The sequence below is a fragment of the Callorhinus ursinus genome, unplaced genomic scaffold (assembly GCF_003265705.2).
Source record: "Callorhinus ursinus isolate GAN/ISIS: 27379988/994484 unplaced genomic scaffold, GSC_fseal_2.0 scaffold42, whole genome shotgun sequence".
In the NCBI taxonomy this organism is placed as follows: Eukaryota; Metazoa; Chordata; class Mammalia; order Carnivora; family Otariidae; genus Callorhinus; species Callorhinus ursinus.
The window spans coordinates 2,402,358-2,414,757 of NW_027397104.1; the positions used below are offsets into that span (position 1 = coordinate 2,402,358).

At 57.4% G+C, this 12,400-nt stretch overlaps 1 protein-coding gene across 5 annotated transcripts in view; it reads left to right on the forward strand.

Annotated features, from left to right (window-relative positions):
* The window catches only part of CNTFR (ciliary neurotrophic factor receptor), a 38,151-nt gene that overhangs the window by 10,722 nt on the left and 15,029 nt on the right, over positions 1–12,400 (forward strand). For 3 of the 5 annotated variants that reach the window (XM_025852978.2, XM_073881439.1, XM_073881441.1), the window contains one exon: positions 9,525–9,609. In XM_025852978.2, the coding sequence (XP_025708763.1) occupies positions 9,525–9,609 (85 nt within the window). Of the gene's footprint in view, positions 1–9,521; positions 9,610–12,400 lie in introns of all 5 variants that reach the window. The other 2 variants (XM_073881442.1, XM_073881440.1) reach the window with 1 other exon arrangement.

The window sequence follows — 12,400 nt, forward strand, 5'->3', positions numbered from 1 at the left end:
AGGTAACTTGGAAGGCTGGCTGAAGTTCTCCCTTTATCCTCAAAGGGTAGGAATAAGACCTGGAGGTGGGTTTGGGGGCCTCCCCTTAAACTCAGAAATTTAGGGACTTGACCTGGGCCTGGGTGGGGGGTCGTCATCACCCCCAGAGAGTAGGAAGATGGCCACTCTGGGGTGATGTGGGACTGGGTCCCACATCTCACAGCTTATTGATCCCCCCTGGCTGCAGAGGTCAGTCAACTCAGGGGAAGGGGCCCGTCGGAGTTGGCCTGAGGCAACTTCGCCCTGGGCTGGGGGAAGGGAGGCCCTGGCTGCCCTGGGCGTGAGGAGGGGCCCGGCTCTGAGCCGAGGGTCCCTTCCCCCTCTCCTCCCCCAGCATCAAGTGCCACATCTCCTCCTGACTCAGACAATTAGATTCAAAGGATGACCTCACTGCCTGCCGTCCCTCACTCGCTCCCTCTGCTAGCTCGCCTTGCTCGCTCGCTCGCTCGCTCGCTCGAGGCGCGCTCCTTCCTCCCCTCCTCCCGGCCCGCTCGCCGCCTCGCTGGCTTGCTCACAGCTCAGCCCGGCCCCTAGCCGGCCCGGACTCCCGGTGTTGTTCTGGGGGTTTCCTAACTCCCCCCACCCCGGGCCGCCCCGGGCCTCTTGGGCCCCAGCCCCAGCCCCGGGGGCCCGATGCCCGCGGGCTGCCGGGCGGACCCACGGAGCGCCGGAGGCACCGACGGGGCGCCAGCGCGGGGACCCAGGTTAGTGGCGGCGCGGCCGCGGGGCCGGAGAACTTGTCACCCCCACCGCCGCCGCTAAGACGCCCGCGCCCGCCCGCCAGCCCGCCAGCCCGCCCGCCCCCCCCGGGGCCTCCCGCCCCTTTCTCCGCCCCCCCCCCCCGGCGCCTCTCTGCGCGCCCCCCCCGCCAAGCTGTCTCCTCTTTTTCTCCCCCCCCCCCACCCAGCCCCCCTGCCTCTGCAGCCGGTGGGAGGGACTGGGACTTCCTGAGGTCCCAGGGATGGGGCCGGGGCCCATTGGCTGCAGTCGGCCCAGGCCTCTGAGAGAGGAGGGGGCTCTGGCAGTGTCCATTGGCCTGGGGGAGGGGACCACCACCTGGGTGGGAAGGGGGCTACCGAGAGAGAGGCCCAGGGTGTGGGGGTGACATCTACACAGAGGGGGATGAGCTCTTGATATCTTTCTTTTCTCACATCCTGTGGGCCTCTTGCCTAGCTTCATTTGTCCTCACCTCCAAGCAAACTTTAGTCCCCACTGCCTAGTTTCATTTGGTCCCCACAGCCTGTGTTCTTTTGGGGCTGTCACCTGGTTTCCCTAGACACTGCTTCCTGATTTCTTTTGTTGGCACTGTCTGCTCTCCTTAAGTCCCTATCACCTGGCTTTATGGGATTGCCCTACCTGGTTTCCTTACGTCCTGTCCGGCCTGCCCGGCCTGCCCGGCCTGCCGTCTGGTGTTTGCTCCCCTGCATGGCTTCCTTGGAGCCTGTCATACTCCCTTTAGGATAGAGCATCAGGGCCCAAACGACACCTGGAGCGGTAAGCGGTAAGGATGTCAACAGCATTGCCAGTTGTTCCAGGGTTGGGGCCTGGCCAGCACAGCTTGGATTCCATTCTGCCTGGACAGCGACGCAGCTTCCTTTCTTGTGATGGGGGGCAGGGCTACAGGGTCCAAGGACACTTTAGGATTCTTGTCCTCAGTGGTTAGTTAGAGGAGCACAGCCTTGTCCAATGCTGTCCCCATCTCTCTTTGGGCCTGACAGTGATGACAGGGCCTTGGCAGGGGCTGGGGGGTGAGGTCTGGGCCATATCTCCTCCTTACCTTGCCTCTTGCAGCCAGGTCTGACAGGCAGGTACACTATAGATAGTTGTGGGCACAGAGAGGATTTGAAGAGGTTCGGGATCACACAGCAGGTGGCTAGGTTGAGAGCTGCTGCTGATTCTCATCCTGGAGAAGAGGGGCTGCTGAGGGGAGGCAGGAGGGGCCCTGGGGAGTGGGCTGGTTTCTGGGCTTCTCTGGCTCCTGCTACTACCAGTGCCACCCCTTCACCCAGGGGCTTCCTCACCCCACCCACCCTGTCTGGCTGGGTCTGTGCTTATTCCCAAATGCTGGGAAAGCAGGGTCAGGGGAGGAAGGAGCCATCTGGGAAATTATCATATTTCCTTGCTTTTTAGGGACCAACAAATTTCCTCCTTCCCTTTTCCTTCCTTCCTTAGGCCACCCTGAGCTTTAGCCTCCACCCCCCCAAGTGCAGCCAGGGCAATCCGAGGTCCTAGCATGGAATGACTGTTGTGAGTGTGTATCTTTGTATTTCCTACTGCTGGATGTGGGAGCATGAGAGGCTGAGGGTGACTGGGGGACTCTGGGTTTCTGAAGGTGCAGTGGTATCTATGTGGAAGATAGACTGCTCCGAGTGTGGGATGGCATCCATATGTGAGACCGTGACCGTTTCGAGCGAGCGCGTGTGAGAGTCTGTGTGTATGACTGTAATACGTGTGTGCATGCACAGCGTGTGCGAAGCTGTGGCAGTGGGTGTCCACGTGGGAGGCCGAGATGTGTGGTCACGGTGGTGAACTCTGAGTGCCAGTGTCTGTGAGGCGGCCTGGGTGTGTCTGCGAAGCTCTGGCCGTGTGTATGGAGAGGTAGGGTGGGCTTTGGGGAGCTCTGCCAGCAGTAGCGAGAGTCCAAGTGTGGGCTACATCTCGGGGAGAAGTGAGCCCCGGGTGCCGTGTGACCCTGAATTGCTGGTGTGTGTGTGAGCATGTGTGCACACATACTCAGGCCTGTGTTTGCCCATCAGGAACAGATTGCTCTGGCTTCCCCACTGCGAGGAGCGAGAAGGGGGGGGGAAGGATGGCTTGCTTTTGCCCAGCAGCCCAGAAGCTTCCTCAGAAGTAGTGTGTGCAGTGTGCATGCATGCTAGGGGGACAGGGAGAACAGGACACTGTTACATGAAGACAGGTGAAGTTTCTGTTCCCCCCACCCAACTCTAGCTCTGTCAGAAAGACCATCTTCAGTTCTTTTTGTTAGAAACCAATGCTTCATGTGCAGTGCCGCCCCCCCCACCCCTGTGTGTGTGCGTGCGCACGCTTGCAAGCATAGGCCTTTGAGGGTGTGTCGGCACCATAGCAGTGATGGGGTCAGGGGTGGGGTGTAGTGAGAGATGCTGAGGCAAATAGGTCTTTATTCCAAGCCCCCAAGTCTGCAAAGCTATTCTGTCCATCTTTCTCTCTTCATGGAGGGCCTGCAGCCTCCTCCTTGCCCTGCCTCATCAGCTGGGAGGCCCCCCCACCCTCGCCTGGGAAGTCTCATTCAACCCTTTACTCTGCCCATCCCCCACCAATGAATGGGAGTTCTTCCAGCTGTCTAACCTCCTGCTATAGTGGTCTGTCCATCCAAGGGGAGCAGTCCCCATTTCCTGCAAACTTAACCTGACTGGTGCATGGCCCTTTTCTAGGTAGAGGGGTCCTCCCAATTCTTCTAGAAGCCAGAAAAGACCCTGGACTGGGGCTAGGGGCTACGGGATTTGGTGCTTGTGAGCCAGGTTCTGTGAAGTTGTCCAGAGCCCATGTACCCATAGAGAAGATAGGCACTTATCTGCTCCTTCCTCTTCCCCATTTGAAGGGCAGGGGGCTGGTCCAGATGACTTTCGAGGGAGAAAGCCCAGACCTTTTGCACCTAGAGGGTTGCTTAAGCCCAGGCCTGTATATATGTGCGTATATAAGCCCATGCCAGGTCCGCAGACAGCATGCAGGGCCCTGAGTAGGGCTCCACATTGTGAGCATGGGCTGGTGGGATTCAGATTCCCACCTCCCCCAGGCACCTCCCCGCTGCCCAGCCAGGCCCATCATGGGAACGCCCCAGGCTCCCCCCCACAACACGCCTGCACACACGTGCTGCAGGGCATGCACATGCTGATCTCAGGGTCCCCACGGTGCAAGAGGCTGGAGGTGGGGGGTTTGAGCACTCAGAGTCCGGGCTGCTGCCAAAATCCGTTGGAATCTTGTCCCCCCCAGGCCCCCATCTCCGGCTGTGGAGGTCACAATAGCAGGTGCGGATACCCACTCCCCCCCCCAGCTCACTCACATTGGGCCGCCTCCTTTTCCACAACCTCAGCCAGCGGCTGGAGCTGGGGGACTGCCCCCCCTGCCTCCCTCCTGCCCCCCCCCACTGGTGCTGAGCTTCTCCTGCCCCCTTCTATGGGGGGAGACGGGGGCCTACATTTGGGTGGGGTCCTTTCCCCTGAACACTGGGGCTTGACCCTGGAGTGGGTGGACATGTGGTAACCCAGGAGGAGATAAGGCTTGAATCCTGAACCCAGGCACGGCTCCTATGCCCCTCAGTGTGGGGGCATCAATAGCTGGGAGGAGGGCCAGGTGTGGATACAGAGAGAATGAGCCAGAGACAAGAAACTCAGAGATAGGAGGTAGAGACACCACAGGGAATGGGAGCCTGCCCAGTGGCCAGCCAGCCCCAGCCCCAGGAGCTGGCCCCTGACCCAGGCCCGCCCTCTCCCCAGTGGGGGGTCTGCCGGGCCAGCTGCCAGGGGCCAGACCTCCCTCCTCAGTCTATACCCCCCCAACACTCACACACCCTCTGGACTGCTCAGGCCTCTGCCCCCGCCCCCACCGCCCACGCTGTCCAGGCTGCCTAGGCCTGGTGGGATCTGGGGGCCTCTTGGTCTCAGCCCCTCCTCCCCCTCGCGGAGCTTCCAGCCAGCCCTGACTGTCCCTCCCAGCCTCTCCCTTGGCCAGTGCTGCTCCTCCTTGCCCACCACATCATTGTCTCTGTCTCTGCCCTTGCTCTCTCATTTTCTCTATCTCCAAGTGAAGGTGTCTCTTTTCCTTGCTCTGCCCTAATTCCTCTGCAGGTCTGAGGCCTCTAGAGTTTCCAAGGCTTTTGAGTCAGTTAGTCCATGCTGTGTCCTGTCCTGTGTTCTTGCCTTTTCTCAGGATGGGTCCTCTACAGCTGTTGTGGGGAGAGGGAAGGGGGCGAGGCCCTAGGACAAAGTGTCTTTTCCCTCACACTGAGGGATTCTGGAGTCGGGGGTTACCGAGGTGGACTAGAAGCTGTGGAGATGTCACCTTGGCCATGCCGTGGGTTAGATGCCCTCCCACAGATATGAATGTTCTTGACCTCACCCTGGTCTGAGACCCTGGGGTGGGTAGTGTAGGCCAGTGACTTCGGTTGGATTTCAATTTTGGGGCATACCACATGGGCCTCCCTGTTCATTCATTCTTCAGACCAAATTGAGCCTACCTCACCCTCAGCGCACCCACCCCAACTAACGCCCTGAAGTCAGAACATACTGTTGCACATCAACACGCACACACAGTTACAGCTGGGCCCCAGCCAGTGGTGCTCAGAATCCCCCACTCCTACTCTGGATGTGGCAGGGATTCCTGAGGGCTGGGCCTCTGTAACCTTCTGCAGGGATTAATAGGAGCTCTCCAGACACACCTCCCCACCCTCAGGTCATGCCTTCAGCTGGTCAAGGGGTGAGGTTTGGGGGCACAGGGTACCTGGGACCTTGCTGGGGCTGGCAAGAGGGGTCTTGGGCCCTGGATCTTAAGCCAGCCTCAGAAACTGAGTAATTGAGGTCCCTAATCTGGAGCCTGTCACTGTGTCTGTCAGCATCCCTGCTAGTGACTGTCAGCCTCTTTGTTACCACTATTACTGTAGGCCGCTGTCATTCTGTGTGACCGTCCATGTTACTGAGTCTGACTGTCGGCATCCCCGTGTTACTGTGGATGCACCATCATTGTTACTCTATGTGACTGTCCATTTCATCGCATCTTTGATTCTGGAGTTATTGTCACTGTGATTGTGTCTGTGTCAACAGGTGTCATTGCCCCATTTGTTGGTGTCATTATTTATGACTGTCACTCACTACATTGTCACTGTAATGACTGTCAATATCCCTGTGTGCCATTGTCAACCATACACATGTGTCATTTTCACTGGGTGGTGTTCTCACTGTGTAATGGTGTCTTTGTCTCACAGTCGGACAGTGACAGTAAATTAGGGGCCCAGGATTTGTCTCTTGATGTGTCATCTGTGTGTGTATAGTGAGGTTCTGTGTCAGGAGAGGTGCTGAACTCCTTGTGTTAACAAGGGGGTGTGGGCTGCTAGGTACTGGCCTCCTTTCTTGTTGGTGAGTAGTCTCTGTTGCCTCCTCATTGTGGAGCTGGGGCTAGAGGCCAGGCTGGCCCGTGCAGGGGGTCTACAGAGAGTTTCAGCCAGTTTGCATAGCCCCTATCTGAGGCTCTATGGGATTTATCCTCCAGATCTATCCCAGAGCCATGGGGTGTGGACTTGGAAAATTCTTGGGGAAGATGCTCTTTGCCCTGGGATGGGTGGCCCGAGGTGAGCTAGGGCAGGGTGGAGATAGAGCCTGGATGCCTCTGGCCTCAGCTTCCCTACCTGGGAATGGACCCAGCTGGGACTCTGAAGGAAGGGAGGAGTGAAATTGGCTTGGGGTTTTCTGGATCTGCAGGGGCAGAGAAGGGGTGGGGTAGGGTGGGGTTTTAGTCTTCCCTTATTCCCTGGGGGCTGCACTCCTGGATCGCCAGGGAGAAGCCCTACAGCCTCCAGGAAGGTTGCACTGACACCATCGTCCCTTAGCACTGGAGGAGCTAGGTGGGCTTAGAGGGATGCTCTAGGATGGGCACAGAGACCCTCTCTGGATCTGTCCCTTCCTCTGTCCTTGAATCTCTGCCCATCCCCTGTTGTCCCCATCTCTCTTCCTGGGTCTTTTCTCCCATTTCTCCCTGACTTGGTCTCTGCTTGTCCCCTGGGTCTTGGCTCATGGCTTTCCTTCTCTCTTGTCCTCTTTGCTCCCCCCTCCTGGGGTCTCTGCCTTTTCTGGGTGCCCCCAGCCATGCAGTGTCTGTTTCGGTACCCCATCCCCCACTCTCTGCAGCACTCGCTCTCGGCAGCGCCCGTCTCCCATGGCTGCAGCCCCGTTGGCCCAGGGCCCGGCCCTTACAGTAACTCATCGGGCTGATGGAGGCGACTTTGATGAAGAAGCTACCCCTCCCCCTGAGGGGGCCTGAGTGTGTGTGTGTGTGTGTGTGTGTGCGCGTGCGTGTGCATGCGCACGCTTATATGCATGCACACTCATGCCAGGCTGTCTTCTTGCCCCCGCACCCCCAACTGGGACCAGGAAGGAGCTGGGAGCAGAGGGCCACCCTGTCGCTCTTCCATCCTGTGATCTAACCTTGCTCCCTTCTGCCTCCCCAGGCCCTGGTTCCTGCCCCCACGTGGTGGGCAGTGGGGCCTGGCACTGAGGTGGAGTATCTTCCCGGCTGTGGGGAGAAAGGCACGGACAGATGGCAGAGGTGGTGGGGGAGCCTCTGAGGCCTACCTGCAAGGGTTGAGGTGGGGAACCAGGTAGGCCTATAGCCTCTTGCCTGCCTCTCTTTTTCTCTCCCTCCCCGTCCCTCCCTCCCTCCCTCCCTCTGAATTCAGATCATCCCTGGGTTCATTTTCTGGACCCACTGCTCGCTGACTGTGATGTTGGCCATCGTCTTCACCTTCTAGGCCTGAGGAGTAGTTGAAGATAGGGGAGTGGCTGAGGGTCAGGAGGAGCCAGGCCAAGTGGTAGCTAAGGCCCTGGGAGTCCCTGATGTGGGAGGGGCAGCCAAAGCCACCTGGGGCCTAGAGAGATAAGCTGTGCCAGGGAGGGGCAGGAAGAGCACCTGCTGCTTGGCTGGAGGAAGCCAGGTGCAGAAGCGGGGCCTTGCCTGGTGAGGGCGAAGTGTAGCCACGGGCAGGCCGGAGCCCTGTCCCATACAGGAGCCCCCGGAAGTCAGATTCTCTCCAGTTCTCCCACTCACTGCTACAGGGCTGACCCCCACATTTGTCTCCTCCCTGCTATAGCTCTGTTTGCCGTTTCTCTGGCAGTCCTCTGGCTGTATGTCTGGCTGTTTGTCTGGCAGTATTTCTGACAGTGTCTCTGGCTGTGTCTGGCAGCATGTCTGTGTGTCTGAGTGTCCCTGGCACTGTTTTCAGTGGTGTGGATACTTCCTGACTGAGCATCTGGCTATGTCTCTGGCTCTCTTTCTAGCTGTTTTTTTGGGTGTATGCCTGTTTGTGTCTATCAGTTTCTCTGGTATTTCTCTGCCTGTGTGTCAGGCAGTTTCTCTGGCAGAGTTTCTGACAGTGTCTCTAGCCCCCTTGCTATGTCGCTGATGGTTTCTGTGCCTGTGTTTCTTGCTCTTTCTCTGGGGGTAGGTCTGCTTGCATCTGGCCAAGCCTTTTCCAGTATTTCTGGTGGACCCTTTGGTGCTGTGTCAGTCTTTCTCTGACCATGCCTCTGCCTGTTTATCAGGTCATAGCTACCCGTTTCTCTGGCTTTATCTGATGGTGCCTCGCACAGTATCTCTCGTGTATCTCCTGCTGTGCATGGAGCTCTTTCCCTGGGACTCTGGTTGTTTTGGGCAGTGTCTTGGCTGCGTGTCAGGCTGTATCTCTGACAGTTCCGCTCACCCTGCTGGAGTGTCTGGCAGTATTCCTCTCTAGATCTCTGTTTCTGTCTGGTTGATGGCTCCCCTCTCACTTCACACTGGGGTAGGAGAGAGTCATATTTGAGACTTTTTTTCTGCAGGAAATAGTTATTTCCCTGCCCTCTAGTGTGATCGTGTGTTGGGGGGAGAGTGGGGGGCAGGCAGGTGGATCTACCCCATGAAGCAGGACACAGATGAGGGGACCCCTGGATCCATCCTGGCTTCTGGGGACATCCTGACTGTGCTGCGTGTACCTGCAGAGGTGTGTGTAGACATGACGCACATCTGGGCTGAGGGTCTCAGGCTCCTGGGGCATGTGTCTGGGGTGAAGGATGGGCTGGGGCCCCCGACAAGGACTTACATGTGAAATGCCCTCCTTTTCTCATGGTCATTGGGTCATTGTACACTAAAGCAAGAGCCATATCTGACCTTGATACCCTGATGCTGTGAACATCCCAGAGCCCAGGGGCAAGGCTCACGGAGAGGTGGGGGTACAGATACAGGTGGGGGTGCAGATTCGAGAGACTTCAGAGCATCCGGGTTTCAGGCTCTCTCCCCAGGAGCACAGCAGGGGGCCTTCCATTTAAGGCAATTTGGAGAAATACAGACCTCCTGTTAAGTTCAAGCATTACTCTTTCGGTTTGTAGTGCTTATAGCTAATTAGCCAACCTCACCAGTAAAGTTATTTTTTTTTTTTAAAAATGGCCCTAGCATTACCAGTGTTCCATAACTCATCCGTGGTTGACTACATCCTGCAGCCAGCAGCCTTAGCGAACAACAAACCACTGTAGGTTGCCTTCTACCATCTTAGCAAGCCTTTGCCTACAGATGTCAATAATGTTGCTTTCTGTTGCTTGAAAGAGAATCCTGAGCCCCATTAAGAAGGGCATTTGGGGTCAGGGTGCCCTAGCCCTAGGGCTGGGATCTCCCAGTCTTGCCAGAGAACAGGGAGGGGCTCCTCAGGAGGCTCCTGCCTGGCCTGATGCTGCCCCTTCCCCCGCCACCCCCATTTCTCCCAGCAGATGGCTGCCCCCATCCCGTGGGCCTGCTGTGCTGTGCTCGCTGCCGCCGCCGCCGTTGTCTACACCCAGAGACACAGTCCTCAAGGTGAGTGCTGGAGGAGAGGATTCTGGGGGGCCGGATGGTGCTCCCTGCTGGCTCCCACCCAGAGCCGAGCATGAGCCTTCCTTGACACAGCTGTGTGTGTCCACCCAAGACCACACACTGGCACGTCCTGGCATTGTCACACAACACCATGAGTCCTATGACACTGATATGCTGGGTGACCCACTGCTGTTGTCTTACACACACAGTCCTCCAGTCACTCCACGTGGTCCTGTGCTGATGGTATCTTTGGCTTGATGATCTGTTCCTCTTCCCGCCAGAGTGGGTGTAGGGTACAGGCAGGTGGGATGGGAGTTGGGGGCAGCTAGGGGTAGGGCCCTGTATAGTATCTTTGAAATGGGATCTCATTTGAAATGGGGGTTTGTGGGGGTGCGGTGGAAGGCACTGAGAGAGACAGAGGCCAAGACTACTTCCCTGTATCCTAGAGGGATGGTGGAGACAGAGATGGTAGACTGAGAACAAGATTTGGGGACGGGCAGGGTGAGCAGTGGGAGAGGGCTGACACACTAAGGAAGGGGATAAGTCAGTCAGCTGGAATGGTTGGACGAGGCAGGGATTGCTCAGGCTGGACCATTGGCAGCCTCCTGCCTTCCCCCTACCATTTGTCCAGGGAGGGCTGAGTTCTTACTGCAGCCCACATAGCAAGAAGCTGCCCCCCTGCTGGGAAACAGGTTCCCTCTTAACTTGACCACCAGTGCTCAAACTGCATTTGAGGCAACACCTCACATGGCTACATCAGCATAAGGTCTGACCTCGAAACTCCTCAAACAAGCTCTAAGGTGTAGGGAGCTCTCCCCTTGGATGGGTCCTGCCCCCTGCCACCCTTGGCTGGGTTGGCTAGAGGCAGAGAGGGTGGGGGCATTTCTGGGGCCCAGGCACAGAGCACACCTTGCCACCCTCAAGGCTGTGGGTTCAAGGAGGGCAATGAGTCAAAGCTCCTGTGCCTTCTTCCTTGAGAGACTGACACTGAGACCCAGAAAGAGCCTAGCCCACCCCAGGGCTACTCCCCAGTGGGCAGGGAAGGGAAAGGACCACCAGGCCAGCCCATTAACCCCTGCCTGCAGTCAGTCTGTCTTGGGCTTGTGTGCTGATCTCACCTGCTTGGACCTGCCAGCGGCCATTCCCACCGGCTTGGCCCCTGCCCTGTATTATGGGTAAAGGCAGAGCACATGTGACCAAGGGCTTGAGCGTTAAGTCCGCATCTCTGAGAGTGTCTAACTGTCCTTGTCTATTAGGGCTGTGCTCTTGTGTGGATGAGACCATGTCCCTGTTCAAATGCATTTCTCTGTGTGGTTGTATCCCTGGGGGCTGTGCCCTGTGTGTGACATTGTCTGTTTACGTGTGACCATGCTCTTTGTGGGGCTTTGTCCTTGTGGCCGAGACTGTACGCTGTGTGATGGTTTGATAGTTTCTCTCTGTTTCTGTCTCTTTGCATGTCTGTGTCCCTGTTCAGTTGTCTCCCTGATGGGAGACTGTGCCCTTCTGTGTAAGTGTGCCTCTGGGTGACATTCCCTCCCTGTGCGTGCATGTGATTGTCTTGTATTAGGTGTTAACCGTCCCTGAAGTGGGACCGGCTCCCTGTGTGACTGTGACCTTGTGGACAGTTGTTCTGGGTGTGTTTGTTCTTCTTGTGGTGACTGTCCTCATCCTGCGTGTGTGGCGATGTGAAGTTGCTTAGGACGCCCGGGGGGACTGTTTCCGGCATGTGGTCCCCATGTGAGCCCGTGTGCACAGGTGTGAGGGAGCCGTCAGCTCTGTCCTTCTGTGTTCTCCATGTCCATGACCTCATCCTGTCTCTGTCTCTCATCCTGGCTTCTAACAACCTTTTCACAGCTGATTCCTTTGGAGCATTTGTCACCGCGTCAAGGCCAAGAACCCCATCCTCCCCCTGCCGCTTGATTTAATTTCCGAAATGGACAGCACATCAGTAGGGGCACCCACGGGGCAGGAGGAGAGCTGTCCAGAGACAAAGGATTAAATCACTGCCATCTTTGGAGCTGTTGCATGGCTGTGTGTGTATTGCCGTTGTTGTGTTACTGTAGCATTTGTGACAGTGTGTGTCTTGCGTGATTGTCATGTCATGTTGCCCCCTCTACCTCCGCTTTGTGGCCTGTAGTTGTCTTCTGTCATTGCGTTGTCATGTCTTCCTTCCTGCCCTGCCCTTACATTGTTGGTTTGTCATTGTTGTCACGTTGTATTTCTGTTTCCTTTGTGAGGCAGACAGGGTGATTTGGGAGTGTTATCCCATTGTCATTATATTTGTTGTGCTGTTGGGTGGCTGTACCTGCCCCACAGTATTAAAGAACCACATTGGGTCCAAATTAGTTCTGAGCTGCTGTTGGTCAGTGTTGACGTGTTGCTGCTGGGACCATGGTGGCCACACCCCCTCCCCTACGGTCAGTTTTCAGCCTCCTCCTCAGGCAGCTGGATGCAGAGTCTGTGCTGGGGGGGGTGGGGAGGGTTCAGAGAGAGGGGCTTGGCATGTTTCCTGGAAGCTCCAGGTTTTGACAGGGGAGGCTGGAGGGGGGCTCAGTGGCTAGGGCTGGTGGATTGGGGGAGCTCTATGGCTTGAGCCTTGGACACTGGGCCTCTGGTCAGGGGGAGGCCCCCATTCAGTCTCTGGTCCTGCCTCACAGCTGTGGCCTCCAAGGCCCCCAGCCACCGCCCTTCTGCTGTTCATCCTTTGTTTGGCTGGTCCCAGGCCTCACAGACGAGTGGTCAAGGCTGGCTGGGTTTCCTGCTTCCCTCTCCTCCGACAGGGGACAGGGATCGA